This window comes from Cnephaeus nilssonii, assembly GCF_951640355.1.
Source record: "Cnephaeus nilssonii genome assembly, chromosome: 4".
Lineage (NCBI taxonomy): Eukaryota > Metazoa > Chordata > Mammalia > Chiroptera > Vespertilionidae > Cnephaeus > Cnephaeus nilssonii.
In genome coordinates this window covers 35,959,521-35,976,973 of record NC_137075.1, presented here as the reverse complement: position 1 = coordinate 35,976,973, position 17,453 = coordinate 35,959,521, and the positions used below count along the sequence as shown (strand labels likewise).

Genomic DNA, 17,453 nt, shown 5'->3' with positions numbered 1-17,453 from the left:
TTTAATAGGAAAAAAGACAAACCATCTAAATGTCCAACAGGAGAAAAGTGCTTCAACAAATATGCTGTAGTCATAAAATGCAATATTATGCTACCATTAGTGATTAGGTAGACTTGTTTTTACTAACATGGCAAAATATTCTCTCTGGTTTGTAGGTTTGTATACTTTTTTAGTATGTTCCAAAGCAACATGTCTGATTTAATTTAATTTTTATGTAAATACTAGAGGCCTGGTTCACGAAATTCGTGCACGGCGGGGGGGGGGAGGGTGTTCCTCAGCTCTGCCTGCACCCTCTCCAATCTGGGACCCCTCGAAGGATGTCCTATTGCCGGTTTACTGGGATCGGGCCTAAACTGGCAGTCCAACATCCCTCTCGCAATCCGGGACAGCTGGCTTCTAACCGCTCACCTGCCTGCCTGCCTGCCTGATTGCCCCTAACCACTCTGCATGCTGGCCTGCTCGCCCCCAACTGCCCCCCCCACTGCCAGCCTGCTCGCCCACAAATGCCCCCCACCCACCTGATCATCCCCAACTGCCCCCCATGCCAGTGTGCTCACCCCCCAAAAATATCTTCTCACTCACCCTGGCCAGCCCTGGCCTCCACTCAAGGCTACAAAGTTTCAATTGTAGAAGATAAATAAATCCCAGATACCTGCTTCCAACCAGCCTGCTCACCCCCAACTGCCCCCCCCCCACTGGCCTGCTCACCCCCAACTGCCCCCTGCTGGCCTGCTCACTCCAAACTGCACCCCCCCCCCCCCCCCCGCTGTCCTGATCACCTCCAACTGCAAACAGCCATCAGCCCCTCACCCCGTCAACTAACCCCCACTGATGGGGTGAGAGGCTGATGACTGTTTGCAGGCTGGCCATGCCCCCTGGCGCCTAGGCTCCCAGCCCCTCCTTCTTTTCTTTTCTTTCTTTTTTTTCAGCGCCTCCTTGAGCGGAGGCCAAGGCTGGCTGGAAGCAGGTATCTGGGATTTATTTATCTTCTACAATTGAAACTTTGTAGCCTTGAGCGGAGGCCAGGGCAGGCCAGGGCGGGCTGGAAGCTTGGCTTCCTCCATTGCCGAGGACAACCCAAACCTCCTGCTCGCTAATTTGCATACTTGCTCCTGATTGGTTGTGGGTGTAGCAGAGTGATGGTCAATTTGCATGTTTCTCTTTTACTAGTGTAGATAAATATAAGGGTAAATACCATATAATAATGTTATGTCATTTTTTGTTCTGATGTTTTTTAGGTTTCTATAATGTATATAGTCTAACTTACATAATTTAAAAGTTATTTTTAAATAAATGAATATTTGAGGAGACCCCAAGAGGGAAAGAAATTCTAAAACAGTGCTCTAAATACTGTGTGAATGTAAATGAAACAGCGGAGTGAGTGAAGACAGTTATGGGTATAATTGAAGCATTTTCAGCATAAACTATGGTCCAACTGGGCCACTTCCTCCAAGTGTGTTAAAATTATATTTCTGCCCAACTTCTAAGTCAGGGATAGTCAGGGATTCATCACTCAGATCTGAGATCAACAGTCATATCAAAGATGCATGTGAGGCTCTCAGAATCCCAGAAAAATCTAAAAATTAAATTAACTCACTTTCACTTGGATATTCAGTAATTAATGTATTAGGGCATTAAGCACTAGTTATACCAACTCCAAAAGTTTGGATATCATCGATCTAAAGTCAGCTAGGAAATTACCAAATATGTGTATTTGGCCACTGTATTTTTTGCCCAAATTCCACAGGGGACATAGCAATTCTAAGAGCCTTTACACATGACCTGGGGAAGACTGTATAGAGACTGGGACCTGGGTGTCCTGAGACATAGTGCCCAAAGCAGAGCTTAACCCAACACAGCCCAGGAGCTTAGCTGTCATACCTTCTACAACATCCTCCTGACAAAAAGAGAGCCTCAGACGGTCAGATTTACTCCAGGTGCATGACTTCCTGCCTGGCTTTCAGGTCCAGTGCTGATTTCTTCCCAGAGTTTGAATCCAAAAACCTAATCAGTACCTGGTTTCCCTTGGTTTTCCTTAGCAATGACTTCCAGGCCCAAAGGGCATTTTTCTCTTTAGCAGTGAAACATATTATTTGGCTGAAGCTTGGCATAGTAGCAGACTCTCCAAATTGGCTTCATCAGGGCACCTGCAGAGTGAGCTGTATGAGCTAAAGTGCCCACTGACAGGCTGAGTGGTCAAACAGAAGCAATGAGATCATTGGTGATATCACAGAACCTCAGTTGCCATGACACCAATTCTAAGAAGAAAACACATAGAAAGAAAATCAGAGAATGGGAAGAGAGAAAAAGAAAACATTGAAGAGAGAAAAACATATGGGTCCAAAATTACATTTGGGGAATTTATCTGAAACATTTAGAAAGTTTTAGGTTTTTGTTTTTGTTTTTCAGAATGGCTTTCATTCTTGGGCAGGTGAATGTGAGAGAGGACGGGTTTCTGAGGTACTTCTGAAATTAAAAAGGGAAAGAACAGATTTGGAAGGTTACATACTAATGGGATACCAACTTAAGTATTAATAACAAAATATTTTAAAAGTTTGTAACAAAGAGGTTAGACAGCCATCATCAAAGTGACAGAACCAATAGAATTTTTTCATAAGCAAGTCACTGGAGGTTAAAACTGAGTCTCTAAGTGTGATATGAAAGCATCAATGGGTCTAAGATTTCCAGATACATCAGTGATACAACCAAAATGGAAATTAGAGTATCCTTCAGTTAGTATGAGAAGAAGCAGGAAGTTAGGGCAGCTAAAAGTTAACGCTATTAAGAAGTATTTACCCTCTAGTTACTTTCTATAGGGACTGATGAACATTGAACAGAGTGAGTGAGCTGCTTCCTTTGTCAGCTGCATTAAAACATTCTGGAGACAACATGGCAGGACCTGGAGAGCATTATGCTAAGTGAAATAAACCTGTCAGAGAAAGACAAATATCACATGATCTCACTTATAAGTGGAATCTAATGAACAAAATAAACTGACAAACAAAATAGACCCAGAGACCTGGAAGATGCAACAAACTGACGATTCTCAGAGGGAAGGATGCGGGTGGGCAGGAAGAGATTAACCAAAGAATTTATATGCATATATGCATAACCCATGAGCACAGACAATGGTGTGGGGAAGGCTTGAGGAGGTAATGGAGAAGAGGGAAGGGCAAGGGGAAGAGGACACCTGTAATACTTTCAACAATAAAGATAAATTTTTTTAAAACACACATTCTGGCTGGTTCCTGCCACTTCATACCACTGTAACAAAATGACTAAAGCTCAGAGAATAGAGAAGAAGCCTAATGAGAGTTAAAGTTCTAACAGAAGAAGGTAACATCTGAGACTGGTCTGACCCTCATCTTCCGATGAACCATGCCCAAGAGTTCAAATGCATCTCACCATCAGTGTAAGACTACCATGTATCCACTTAAACAGCAAAGAAAAGAAAAAAGGGACTTAAGTTTTGCCTTTGCACAGGGTTTTTGCTGGACCATTTGCCACAGTAGGTCTTTACCCTGAAAGCTCCTTGTGGGCAATAATTGTTTTGAATAAATCTTTGTTCACAGTGAGCACTCATTTTTCAGTGAAATCTCTTTTACAGAGATAAACAGAAAGTTATATCATAGAGCACAGTTTTAGAACAACTTTATCAAGTATAGTGTTTAAAGTAAAAATATTTAAGGAAGGCTCTGGCCGGTGGCTCAGTTGATTGGAGTGTCGTCCCATACATCAAAGAGTTGCAGGTTTGATTCCCAGTTGGGGCACATACCTAGGTTTTGGGTTCCATCCCCTGCCAGGGTGCATACAGGAGGCAACTGATCAATGCTTCTCTCACACATCAATGTTTCTTTCTCTCTCTCCTTTCTCTCTCTAAAATCAATAAAAACATAACCTCAAGAGAGGATTTAAAATATATACATACTAGAGGCCTGGTGTACAAAAATTCATGCAATTGGGGGAGGTGGTCCCTCAGCCTAGCCTGCACCCTCTGGCAGTCCAGGACCCCTCAAGGGATGTCCACCTGCTGGCTTAGGCCTGCTCCCTGGGGGATTGGGCTTAAGCTGGGAGTCAGACATCCCTCTGGCAGCCCAGGAGCCCTTGGGGGATGTCTACCTGCCACCTTAGGCCTGCTCCCTTAGGCCCGGTCTCCCTGGGAGTGGGCCTAAGTCGCAGTTGGACATTCTTAGCGCTGCTGAGGAGGTAGGAGAGGCTTCCTCCACCACCACTGCACTCACAGTCCTCAACCCGGCTTGTGGCTGAGCAGAGCTCCTCCCGTGGGAGCACACTGACCACCAGGGGGCAGCTCCTGCGTTAAGCATCTGCCCCCTGGTGGTCAGTGTGCATCATAGTGACCGGTCATTCCCAGTCATTCCACCCTTAGGGTCAATTTGCATATTACCCTTTTATTATATAGGATATTTAAGGAATAAAAGAAGCCAAAATAGTAATGTTAATAGAAATTTAACAGAGTGACCAAAAGGTATAACAATGGCAAGAAGAGAATAATAGGTAGTAGCCACAGGCAGATTATACTTTTTCACTTTAGGCACCCTATTTATAGAAATAAAATAAACAAAGTTGAATCACCACCAAATATAAACTTTAACCTTCTGTGGACTTCGGTTTAATTATTTTTAAACTAGAGGCCCAGTGCACGAAATTTGTGCATGGGGGGGGGGGGTGTCCCTCAGCTCAGCCTGCACCCTCTTCAATCTGGGACCTCTTTAGGGATGTCCGACTGCCCCTTTAGGCCTGATGCCAGTGAGATCGGGCCTAAAGGGGCAGTCAGACATCCATCTCACAATCCAGGACTGCTGGCTCCCAACCGCTCACCTGACTGCCAACCTGATTGCCCCTAACTGATTCTGCCTTCCAGCCTGATCACCCCCTAACCACTCCCCTGCCAACCTGATCAACACCTAACTGCTCCCCTGCTGGCCCAGTTGCCCCCAACTGCCCTCCTCTGCAAGCCCGGTCATCCCTAACTGCCCTCCACTACAGGCCTGATCACCGCCAACTGCCCTCCCCTGCAGGCCTGGGTCCCCCCCTCAACTGTCCTCCCCTGCAGGCACAGTTCCCCCCCCCCAACTTCCCTCCCCTGAAGGCCTGGTCCCCCCCAACTGTCCTCCCCTGCAGGCCTAGTTGCCCCCAACTGCCCTCCTCTGCCGGCCCAGTCACTCCTAACTGCCTTCCCCTGCAGGTCTGGTCCCCCCCAACTGCCCTCCCCTACAGGCCTGGTCCTCCCCTGCAGATTTGATCGCCCCCAACTGCCCTCCCCTGCCGACCATCTTGTGGTGGCCATCTTGTGTCCACATGGAGGTGGCCATCTTTGACCATATGGGGTCGGCCATCTTGTGTGTTGGAGTGATGGTCAATTTGCATATTACTCTTTTCTTAGATAAGATGGTAAGACTTGCCTTTTTGGCTTTCTGAGCAGCACTATGGTGATGGACAAGAACAAGTGCCTTATGAAAGTGCCAAAAAGGGAACCAAAAAAGAAACTTTTTGATCCACTTTTTAAGAAAGATTCGTATAATGTGAAAGCACCAGCTATGTTTAATATAAGAAATGTTGGAAGAACACTAGTCACAAGAACTCAAGGAACAAAAATTGCATCTGATGGTCTCAGGGGTGGTGTTTTTGGAGTGAGCCTAGCTGATCTGCAGAATGATGATGCTGCATTTAGAATATTCAAGTTATTACTGAAAATTTTCAAGGCAAAACTTCCTAATTAATTTCTATGACACAGATCTTACCTATGACAAAATGTGCTCCATGGTCAAAAAATGGCAGCACATAATTGAAGCTCATGTTGATGTCAAGACAACTGATGGTTATTTGCTTTGTCTATTCTGTGTTGGTTTTAATAATAAAATGCGACAATCAGATTCGGAAGACCTCTTGTGCTCAGCATCAGCAGGTCCGCCAAGTCCTGAACAAGATGATGGAAATCATGACCCGAGAGGCGCAGGCAAATGACTTGAAAGAAGTGGTCAATAAACTGATTCCAGAGAGCGCTGGGAGAGACATAGAAAAACCCTAGCATTCTATTTCTCTGCTGTATGATGTCTTGTTAGAAAAGTCAAAATGCTGGAGAAGCCCAAGTTTAACTTGGGAAACTCATGGAGCTTCCTGGTGAAGGCAGCAGTTCGGGAAAAGCTACTGAGGATGAGACAGGTGCTAAAGTTGAATGAGCTGATGGATATGAGGCCCTAGTCCAATAGTCTGTTTAAAAGTCATACTTTTAATGGTGACAAATAAAAATCCTATTTGTGAAAAAATGATAATAAAATGGTAAGACTTTCTTTGAAAGAATTTTATGAGAATTGTATACTGGTATTGTATAATGCATGTAAAAGCTGCTGCCCAGTAATCGATCATAGCAGATATGAAAAACTGTCCTCTAAGCATGATATAAAGCTGGGTAGAGTGTCCTTGAAACAGGGGGAAGATAGTTTAAAAATATAGAAAGACATTGAATCCTTGGGGTTGAGGGTATGAGAGGATATTCAATGTTAAATGAGACCCCAGGTTTTCTTACTCTCATGAAGCCTGGAAACTGCCAGCAGTTCCAGCGGCTTCAGTCCCTGCTGCCAGGAGTCTGCAGGGGAAATGGGAACCAACTTTAATCACAGTAGACTCAGTGATAAAGATGGGCAGGGACGCTACTTTTATTTTATTTTTTTTAAGCATAGTAGGCTCTACTTTATTTTTTTAAAATATTTTTATTTATTTCAGAGAGGAAGGGAGAGGGAGAGAGAGATGATGAGGGAGAATCATTGATTGGCTGCCTCCTGCATGCCCCCTACTGGGGATCGAGCCTACAACCTGGGCATGCGCCCTTGACCAGAATCAAACCTCAGACCCTTCAGTCTGCAGGCCAACACTCTATCCACTGAATCAAACCAGTTAGGGCCAGGAACGTTACTTTTAGTGATGATTGGAAAGATACACAGTATTTGGGGTTTTGTTAAAGTGAACTTTAAATGTCATTTGAAAAAGCACATATAAAAGAAGGGTTGCTCCAAAAGCCTTGAAGAAACTGGTGACATCTAACATGTGTCTGGTTTTTAAAACCCAGAACCTGTCTGGAGGTGTCAGGTGAGCAGCAAACCAGAGGGGCCATTACTAGGCAACCATCTCACCAATGGATTCAGGGAGGGTCTTTCACCTTGGAGCTCATCACTGAATGTAAAACACACTTAGGAACTGAGTGGTGCACTGTGAAGCTGCTGCTCCTGAGGGATGGCCTCCCTTAAAACAAAGGCTTTTTCTCAAGGTCTCCCTATTCTCTCCGTAATTTTGAATTTAAAAGGGGGTGGGGTGGGGTGGGGGTATTTCTTATTCAAATACAACAACTCTGAAACACATCTTCCTTCCACTCTTGTTCTTTCCTTATCACATTTTTGTCCTGTTTACAATAAAAATTTAATTATAAAATAGATTACTTATGTAATTTTAAAAAATAGAGAGAGAAAATGGAATATGACTCAATTTAAATGTGGCACATATAACTTAAAAATCATGATAAAGATTTCCATCTTTTAACTAATAAGGCAGTGTACAGTAGTAATATTAGCTCTTTTTTGAGATAAGCTATCAAGCCTGTCATTTCTCCCTTCTTCTTAATACCAACAAAGATCATTTTTGTTCCAAGAATGTATTTCCTGGAATTCTCAAGTGATGTTTTTACTCTTATCAGCATCTATGTAAGAAAATTCTGAGGTCTGACACATCTTTGATTCAAATGACCCATGAAAAGGATGAGGATCTACAAACTAAATGTCACAGATGTGGCACAGAGCAGTGGCTATGGAGAGTCCTCCAGCTCTCTGGTTATATGAGGAAAACATATACATATGAAGTCTCTCTTATTTACAGCAGTTGTTTTAGGTATGCAGAAATTTCCCACATGCCCCTTGACTCCACACAAGTGTAGCCTCCCCCACTATCAACATCCCCCACCAGAGTGGCACATTTGTTACAAGTGATGAGCTTACATACATTATCATCACCCAAAGTCCATAGTTTACATTAGCGTTCACTCTTGGTGTTGTACATTTTATGGGTTTGAACAAAGTTATAATGACAAGTATACACACACAAAAAATAAAGATTGTGATTTGACCCATAAATCTATGTAAGTAGAAGGGAAATAAGTGTGAGGACTGATGGAAAGGATCTTTGGTTATAAAGATGATTCTGAAATTTGACATGGGAGATATCAGAGACAGAGAGGCCATTTATGAATTTATTATGCCTTCATAGGTATAATGTAGTGCTAGAACCTGGAAAAAAATGAGTAAAGATGATGAATATCACAGGGAAGATGCCACATAATTTAATAACATTAGTATTGGGTATGAGGAGATGAGGGATTGTAAATGTTAAGATTTTAAGTTCAGGTTAACAGTAGAGCCACTGGCAAATAAGGATGGCTAGAGCTAATTTAGTTGTTTGTCGTTTTTTACTTTTTTCTTTTTTTTGTTTTCTCTTTTCCTTTATTATTTTTTTCCTTGTTATTGAATTAGTTGGGGTGACTCTGGTAAACAAAATTATACAGGTTTCTGGTGCCCAATTCTACAACACATCATCTATGCACTGTATTGCATGTTCACCACTGTCAGGAGCCAAGAGTTGGTCAAAGGATTAACTCTGACCTTACTTCAGTAAGTTACTGAAACAGAAACTCACGGAAACTAGGCCCACTTCCTCTTGCCCGAGGACAAAGCATTCCTTCTGTAGCCGCCCTTCAACCGCCACACCCTTTATCTATAGTCAGCACCCTTTACGACTTTAGCCGATTATCTAAGTCCACATGACCCGTTCAGCCCCCACCCCTCCTAGGCATCTCCCCTTCTAGAAACCACATATAAGGAACACTGTAAGAATAAAATTTCGAGGCTTGATCAGAAACCCTTTTGTCTTGCCTCCATTCTTCGCGTCCCTTGTCTCTCTCTCATTCTCTTAGGTGCGCCGCCTCACCCCAAGTCAAGTCTGTCCATCACCATTTATCGCTCTTATAGCCTCCTGCACCTTCCCCCTGCCAGGCAATCACCACATTGTTGTTGCATTCATTAATTATTTTTTTAAAGGAAATCTTACCCTTTGAGACAGCATGGATGGATGTGGACAGCATTATGCTAAGTGAAATAAGACAGTCAAAGACAAGTACCATATGATTTTACTCACATGTAGGATCAAATAAAATGAACTAACAAGCAAAATAGAGACAGACTCATAGAAAATGGGCTGACGACTGGGGGTGGGGAGTGGGAGCTGGCTTGGGGAGATTGAGCAAAAAAGAAAAAGAGAGAGAAAACTTTTTGTTTTTTAGAGCTAATTCAAAAGATTAGCAAATTTAGGATTCAATTTTTTAATTTGAAATGGGTCTTTATGTAAAAATATCCAGCAAGAAGTTGCAGATGTTTGACTATGGTTTAAAAATAAAGTTAGTGCTCCCCTGTCCAGTGTGGCTCAGTTGGTTAGAATGTTGTCCCATACACAGAAAGGTCATGGGTTCAATCCCTGGTCAGGGTGCATAATGTCTCTCTCTCTCTCTCTCTCTCTCTCTCTCTCTCTCTCTCTCTCTCTCTTTTTCTTCTTCTTCTTCTTCTTCTTCTTCTTCTTCTTCTTCTTCTTCTTCTCTCTCTAAAATCAATAAAAACATCTTCAGGTGAGGATTTAAAAAATAATTAATATGCCTGGCAGGTGTGGCTCAGTGGTTGAGTGTTGACCTATGAACCATGAGGTCACAGTTCAATTCTTAGTCAGAGCACATGCCTGGGTTGTGGGCTTGGTCCCCAGTAGAGGACATGTAGGAGGCAGCCGATCAATGATTCTCTCTCATCATTGATTTTTCTATATCTCTCGCCCTCTCCCTTCCTTTCTGAAATCAATAAAAATATTTTTTAAAATAATTAATAAATAAAAATAGTGTTAATGCTGGGGTTATCTCAGAACAAAGTTTTTGCCTAAGGTTTCCTCATGAAGTATAATACTGTAAATTAAATTACTACTCTATAGAAAACAAGAATAGAGAATATTAATTACTTCTGAGAGACATGTATCCAAAATTTGACAAAGAACTACATGAAAATAAGTGCACCTTAGGTCTGGATAGTAGTGATCTCACAAAGTCTATAGCTCTTTGGCTTACATTGAGTAATTAGCTAGCCTTTGTGTGTCTGAATATGGAAGATTTGGACCTACTTCCTAAAGTGTAGTATTAGCAAAGTGCAGGGAGTCAATGAAGTTAGCATAACCCTACTGAGGATTCTTGTTTGTTCTCAAAACTATACTTGCCATTATAAAGTATTTTTAAGTAGTGTTTTTAAATAGTCCCTGATATTGAGGTGTGTTTTTTTTTTTTTTAATCTGGTTACCTAAAGGGTTGTTGGTTAACCATTTGTATATTTGCAATACATTAGACATTTGCTATGCTCTAAGAAAGAACAACTGGCTTTGATAAAGGTCAAATTTGAGGATGTTGAAGTACATTAAGAAGCATGTTTCCAAATCTTACTATTGTAAATTGTGCTGCTATGAACATAGGGGTGCATATATCCTTTCTGATTGGTGTTTCTGTTTTCTTGGAATATATTTCTAGAAGTAGGCAGCACAATTTATCATAGCTATGATTTGGAAACAGCCTAAGTGCCCATCAGCAGATGAGTAGATTAGAAAACTGTGTTACATCTACACAATGGAATACTACACTACTATAAAAAAGAAGAAATTCTTACCATTTGCAACAGCATGGATGGAATTGGAGAGCATTATGCTAAGCAAAATAAGCCAGTCAGAGAAAGATAAGTATCACATGATCTCATTCATTTGTCGAATATAAAGAACATCATAAACTGATGAACAAAAATAGATACAGAGACAAAGAAGCATCGAACAGACTGTCAAACTTCAGCGGGAAGGCAGGGGAGGTGGGTGAGGGGTAAGATATCAATAAAAGGATTTGTATGCATGCATGTAAGCATAACCAATAGACACAGACACTAGGGGGTGAGGGCATGTGCTTGGGGGGGGCGGTGAGGGAGGCGGCGGGGAGGTGAATGGGGGGGGGAGAGACATATGTAATACTCTATGTAATACTTTAAAGAATAAAAATAAAAAATAAAATAAAAAGAAGCATGTAATAGAAACCAAAAGAGAAACTTGAAACTCAATTATAGAGAAATATATGAAAATCTTATTAAATTGTATTTAAAAATAAAGAAGTTTTAAGTATAGACATATCTGGAACATAAGAGTAATAACTTCCTGAGGCTTAAATCATGAGTCTAATGAATTTTTAAAATCACCTTTCCAATATATGAAAATAAAATAAACCAAAAGGGGGAAAAATCATCCTATTCATCTCATGATCTTCCATATTTATTTACCTAAATATTAATGATACATTATATTAAATTTGGCTTTGAATCTTTTAGAGATTTGTCACAATAATGCATTCAGAATTTTCTTTAGTGCATCCTTCATATCTTTGTTCCGGAAATTATAGATAATGGGATTAAAGAATGGAGTTGCCAAAGCATAGAACAAGGTCACAAATTTCTGCATACCAGAATAGGTCTCAGAACCTGGGCTAACGTACATCACCATGACTGAACCATAGAACAGAGACACCACAGCAAGGTGGGAGGCACAAGTAGAGAAAGCCTTACGCCTTCCTGAGCCTGAGGGCACCTGTAGCACCACACTTAGGACACAGAAGTAAGTGCCAAGAATGTACAGAAAAGTGAGAAAGATGATGAGAGAGCTAATGATACCACAGACCAGAGTAATTCCAGCTACTGGAGTACAGGACAATGCTAGTAAAGGTGCCAGATCACAAAGAAAATGGTCAATGGTGTTTGGGCCACAGAAGGACACCTGAGATATTAGAGTCAAAGGTGTCAATAACCAGAGAAAACCACCTACCCAGCAGAAGACCACCAACTGAGCACATAGGCGATGGGTCATAATGTTGGGATAGTGCAAAGGTCTACAAATGGCAAGAAATCTATCAAAAGACATCACTGACAGAAAAAAGCATTCAGCAGCACACATGGAGAAAAGGAAGTAAAACTGGAGCAGGCAGCCTGTGTAGGAGATGCTCTTGGTCTGAGAGATGATATTGGCCAACATTTTGGGCACATCAGAGCTGACATAACAGATCTCCAGGAAGGAGAAGTTGGCCAGGAGGATGTACATGGGTGTGTGGAGTTTCCTGCTTGACCATACCGCACAGATGATGGATGTGTTCCCCAGGAGGGTCAGAAGGTAAATGAAGAAGAAGAACACGAAGAGGAAGATTTGGATGTCTCTGCGACAGGGAAAACCCAGGAGGATGAACTCACTCACGAACCCAGAGATATTAGTAGTGTCCAAAGTCTTCATTAATCTGACCTGTGGAAGTGACAGGGACAGTAAAAGACATAGAAATACTTACACTAGTTTTCTTCTTCCTGGTGAAGAGATATATCTTTATTTTCCTCAATTTGAGTTACAATATTACTATCTTCCCTTCAGAAGGTGAGTTGTTCTTTCTTCTTTGTCTCCTGCATTTATTTAATACACATTTTTGCACATATTACTGCCAGGCACTAGGAAATAGGGGGTAAGGGAAATGATGAATAAAAAAGCAGAGACCCTACTCTTTTGGAGCTTATGTCAAAGATCAACAGTGCGGTGACGGCCAAAGGGGAGGAGGAAAGGGGCAGGGTGAAGGTGGGCAAAGGGAGGTAAGGGGTGACATATATAATAATATAAACAATAAAAATAAAGTTTTAAAAAAGATCATATCTAAAAAGGAGGAGGTGACTTAGGGATTCTGTCCTGTTTGAGCTCTCTGGGAATGACACCCACCCCATGTCCCATTCCCACACAGACACAATAGTGAAGTTTATTGGGCACTTTGCAATAGCACAGTGTCTTCTTCAGAGGGCATGATGAATAAAAGTGGACAGTTGCTTTGCTTGGCCTCACTTGAGGTCAGCACCTGAGATGTTTCAAAGCCCTCCCCCCCAAAAAAAAAAAAAAAATATGGGACCCACATGACAGAGGACTCACTGCCAGTCTGACTAGTTCAGACTTAATTTGCTAGCCAATGAAAAACTGCAGCTGGTCTAGTATAAGAGTAAAACGATCTAGGTTTATGGAAGCTGCATTTGAAAGACCATTTGTCAGACAATTACAGGGCAATGAAACTAGCAGGAAACTATTAGAAAGCTATTTCAGTGGTCCAAGTAAAAATTGTTTATTGAATGCTGACCTAAGGTAATGTGTAAGCAAAAAATACCAGGGATGGATTCAAAAAAATGTATAGAAACCAAATCTCTTGGTCTTTAAAATCAGCAGAGGTAATTAAATGCTGCTCAAGGAGCAGAGGAGAAAGACAAAATAAAGAGACCTCACTTTCCATTTGCCACATTAATACTCTTGAGCTCTCTTCTGATTGTCCTCTCACCTGGGATGACTCATAGGAGAGAGCCACTCACTCCAGCACAATAGTCCCACTCAGAGCCTTTCTGTTCCCACGGGTCAACTCCTGTTGTTGCCTTTGGGTATCTCTCAGATCCCACTGGATTCCCCAGTCCCCTGCTTTCTTTTGACGCTTTTGAATCTGAGTATTATAGCTCATTAAATAAATGATCTTCTATTTACATGGTTTTTCTTTCCTACAAGCCACACACAATGACTATGCTGTCATCTGTGTGAAAGAGAGCAGTAAACAGAGAGCTATCTAAATTATTTCCAGGGTGCCCGGCTAGCTCAGTCGGTAGAGCATGAGACTCTTAAATTATTTCCAAAGTCTTAAAGAAAAATTTTCCATTTTCTTGTTGGCTAAGAATGCAATTCTTTTGCAGATGACCTGCACAAACAAAATGATACTTTGACAAAAAATATTTCCTTAATCTCATGTCTAATAAGGTTTATATAATTGGAATAGTGTTTGTAAAGGAAAATAATCATGAAAATTTATGCTCCTTTTTCATATCTATCCTATCTAATAAAAGACTAATATGCAAATTGCCTGTCACTCCAAAACACAAGATGGCTGCCCCCATGTGGTCAAAGATGGCTGCCTCCATGTGGACACAAGATGGCCACCACAAGGTGGCCAGCAGGGGAGGGCAGTTGTGGTCAATCAGGCCAGTAGGGGAGGGCAGTTGGGAGGGACCAGGCCTGCAAGGGAGGGCAGTTGTGGGCAATCAGGCCAGTAGGAGAGGGCAGTTGGGAGGGACCAGGCCTACAAGGGAGGGCAGTTGGGGGAAATCAGGCCTACAGGGAAGGGCAGTTGGGGGTGACCAGGCAAGCAAGGGAGGACAGTTGCGGGGGGGACCCAGGCCTACAGGGGAGGGCAGTTGGTGGAACCAGGCATGCAGAGGAGGGCAGTTGGGGGGACAAGGCCTGCAGGGGAGGGCAGTTGGGGACAACCAGGCCTGCAGGGGAGGGCAGTTGAGGGGGACCAGGCCAGCAGGGGAGGGCAGTTAGGGGTGACCAGGTCTGCAGGGGAGGGCAGTTGAAGGAAACCAGGCCAGCAGGGGAGAGCAGTTAGGGGTGACCAGGCCTGCAGGGGAGGGAAGTTAGGGATGACCAGGCCGACAGGGGAGGGCAGTTAGGGGTGACCGGGCATGCAGCGGTAGGCAATTAGGGGTGACCGGGCCAGCAGGGGAGGGCAGTTGGGGGCAATCAGGCAAGGAAGGGAGGACAGTTGGGGGGGACCCAGGCCTGCAGGGGAGGGCAGTTGGTGAGAGCAGGCCTGCAGGGGAGGACAGTTGAGGGGACCAGGCCTACAGGGGAGGGCAGTTGGGGGCAACCAGGCCTACAGGGGAGGGCAGTTAGGGATGACCGGGCCAACAGGGAAGGGTAGTTGGGGGGGACCAGGCCTGCAGGGGAGGGCAACTGGGGGGGACTAGGCCTGCAGGGGTGGGCAATTGGTGGGGACCAGGCCTTCAGGGGAGGGAAGTTAGGGGTGATGGGGCCTGCAGGGGAGGGCAGTTAGAGGTGACCGGGCCAGCAGGGGAGGGCAGTTGGGGCAACCAGGCCTACAGGGAAGGGCAGTTGAAGGAGACCAGGCCAGCAGGGGAGAGCAGTTAGGGGTGACCAGGCCTGCAGGGGAGGGCAACTGGGGGGGACTAGGCCTGCAGGGGTGGGCAGTTGGTGGGGACCAGGCCTTCAGGGGAGGGAAGTTAGGGGTGACGGGGCCTGCAGGGGAGGGCAGTTAGAGGTGACCGGGCCAGCAGGGGAGGGCAGTTGGGGCAACCAGGCCTTCAGGGGAGAGCAGTTAGGGGTGACCAGGCCTGCTGGGGAGGGCAGTTAGGGATGACCGGGCCAACAGGGAAGGGCAGTTAGGGGTGACCGGGCCTGCAGGGGAGGGCAGTTAGGGGTGACCGGACCAGCAGGGGAGGGCAGTTGGAGGCAGCCAGGCCTGCAGGGGAGGGCAGTTGAAGGAAACCAGGCCAGCAGGGGAGAGCAGTTAGGGGTGACCAGGCCTGCAGGGGAGGGCAGTTGGTGAGGACCAGGCAGTTGGGGATGACCAGGCTAGCAGGGGGGGGGGGGGAAGTTAGGGGTGACCAGGCCGGCAGAGGGGGGCAGTGAGGGGCAACCAGCCTGGCAGGGGGGCAGTTGGGGGCAACCAGGCTGGCAGACAGAGGCGGTTAGGGGTGATCATGCTGGCAGGAAGGGCAGTTAGAGATGATCAAGCAGGCAGGCAGGTGAGCAGTTAGGAGCCAGCGGTCCCAGATTGTGAGAGGGATCCTGGATTGGAGAGGGTGCAGGCTGGGCTGAGGGGACACCCTCCCCCCCCCATGCACAAATTTCGTACACCGGGCCTCTAGTAGATAAATAAAACAGAATAGACATTCAGTTATAGGAAAGAAGTTACTGTTCCTAAGGCAACCCATGAGTCTGAGATGTCAGCTACTTGATTTAACACCCTTTCTTCACATGGATCCCTCTCAGGTTTTACTTAGAGAATAGAATGTGCCACAAATTTGTCCATTCCCCATTGCTTGTCCCTTCCCGACTCTGAAGCCTGTCTCTGCAGACCTCAACCCCAGGAGCATGAAGGCAATTAACATGCATCATACAGACTAGAGCGCGTCCTCAAACTATGGCCTGCGGGCCACATGCGGGTGTTTTTGCCATTTTGTTTTTTTACTTCAAAATAAGATATGTGCAGTGTGCATAGGAATTTGTTCATAGTTTTTTTTAAACTATAGTCCGGCCCTCCAACGGTCTGAGGGACAGTGAACTGGCCCCCTGTTTAAAAAGTTTGAGGACCCCTGGACTAGAGTATGTTTCATCTCTAGTGATTGTCATTTTGGAGATTAAAACTACATGAATGTGCACACACTCATATGTACCCTCACTTACAAACACATGCACATACACACATATTCCAGACAAACACAGCATCATTCCCTCCAGAGTTGCCTCTCTTAACCTTAATAAATTACTTCTAAGCTAACAAAGTTTTTGACATGAGATGCATTATTATTTTCAAACTTTGTTAGATTTATAGTCTCCCATTCCTGTTTTCCAAATGATAATTTAAAGAGCTCATCCACTACATCCAGAATGAGCCTATTCTCAGATAACCACAGAACTACCTATCTCCATTGTTTACAACAGTGATGGCGAACATATGACACGCGTGTCAGCACTGACACGCGTAGCCATTTTTGATGACACGCGGCCGCTGAGGCGGCTGCATGCAGAGGATGAAACATTTGCTGCTCCTGAGGATGAAATATTTGCGACTAGAGTCTTGGAGCTAACTCCAAGACTCTAGTCGCAAATATTTCATCCTCCCCTATTAGACACTCTGTGCCGGAGGTCTGTAGGCCAAAACAACAAAGTCCGGCACAGAGCGTCTAGTTCTGGGACTTCCGGTTAAGCCGGGATCTTTGCCCTCACTTCCACCAGCAGAGCAGGGAGTAGCGGAATGCAGCGGGGGACACATCTCTGGGGGCCCTGCTATTACCAGTAACCAAATAACAGTTAACCACAGCAACCATTATCTACTGTTCTGGGGTGTCATGGATTTCTAATCCATCATTACTGAGGTAAGTGACAGGGAGGCTGGGAGAGGCGAGGGTTTGTGGCGTGCTATGGGTGCCCTTTCCCGCCATTAGAAATAGCGGCAGCCATTTTAATTCACATAAGGAACACCATCTTGCTCCATAGTGCAGACTCCATTTCACCACTATTACTGTTGTGCATCCTTATTAACCCCTATTTCTGCTTATTAACCCTGCCCTTTCCTAAAAGACAGTTATATGCACCATTTTGTGGTTAGTTAGGCTAGTTAACCCCTAATTGCCTGCAGGCCTAACAAGCTATCTATAATTCTATCTTCTGTCACTACCCCCCTGATGGAGAACCCAAAAAATAAAAAACTAAGGTTAAGTAAAGGAAGTGGTAGTAGCAGTGGCCGACCCTTTCAA

The 17,453-nt window shown here is 44.3% G+C and overlaps 1 protein-coding gene and 1 pseudogene across 2 annotated transcripts; one reads left to right on the top strand and one right to left on the bottom strand.

Moving 5' to 3' along the window:
* Positions 1-5,447: 5,447 nt before the first annotated feature.
* On the top strand, positions 5,448-6,200 carry LOC307097676 (small ribosomal subunit protein eS1-like; annotated as a pseudogene). Its single transcript has one exon. The product of its transcript is annotated as a small ribosomal subunit protein eS1-like (transcript).
* A 5,257-nt stretch (positions 6,201-11,457) lies between these two features.
* On the bottom strand, positions 11,458-12,399 carry LOC307097962 (olfactory receptor 11G2-like; the record flags this gene model as incomplete). The annotated part of the gene is made up of 1 exon (XM_079768293.1): positions 11,458-12,399. The coding sequence occupies one exon, from the start codon at positions 12,397-12,399 to the stop codon at positions 11,458-11,460; it is 942 nt and encodes a 313-aa protein (XP_079624419.1).
* Positions 12,400-17,453: the final 5,054 nt, after the last annotated feature.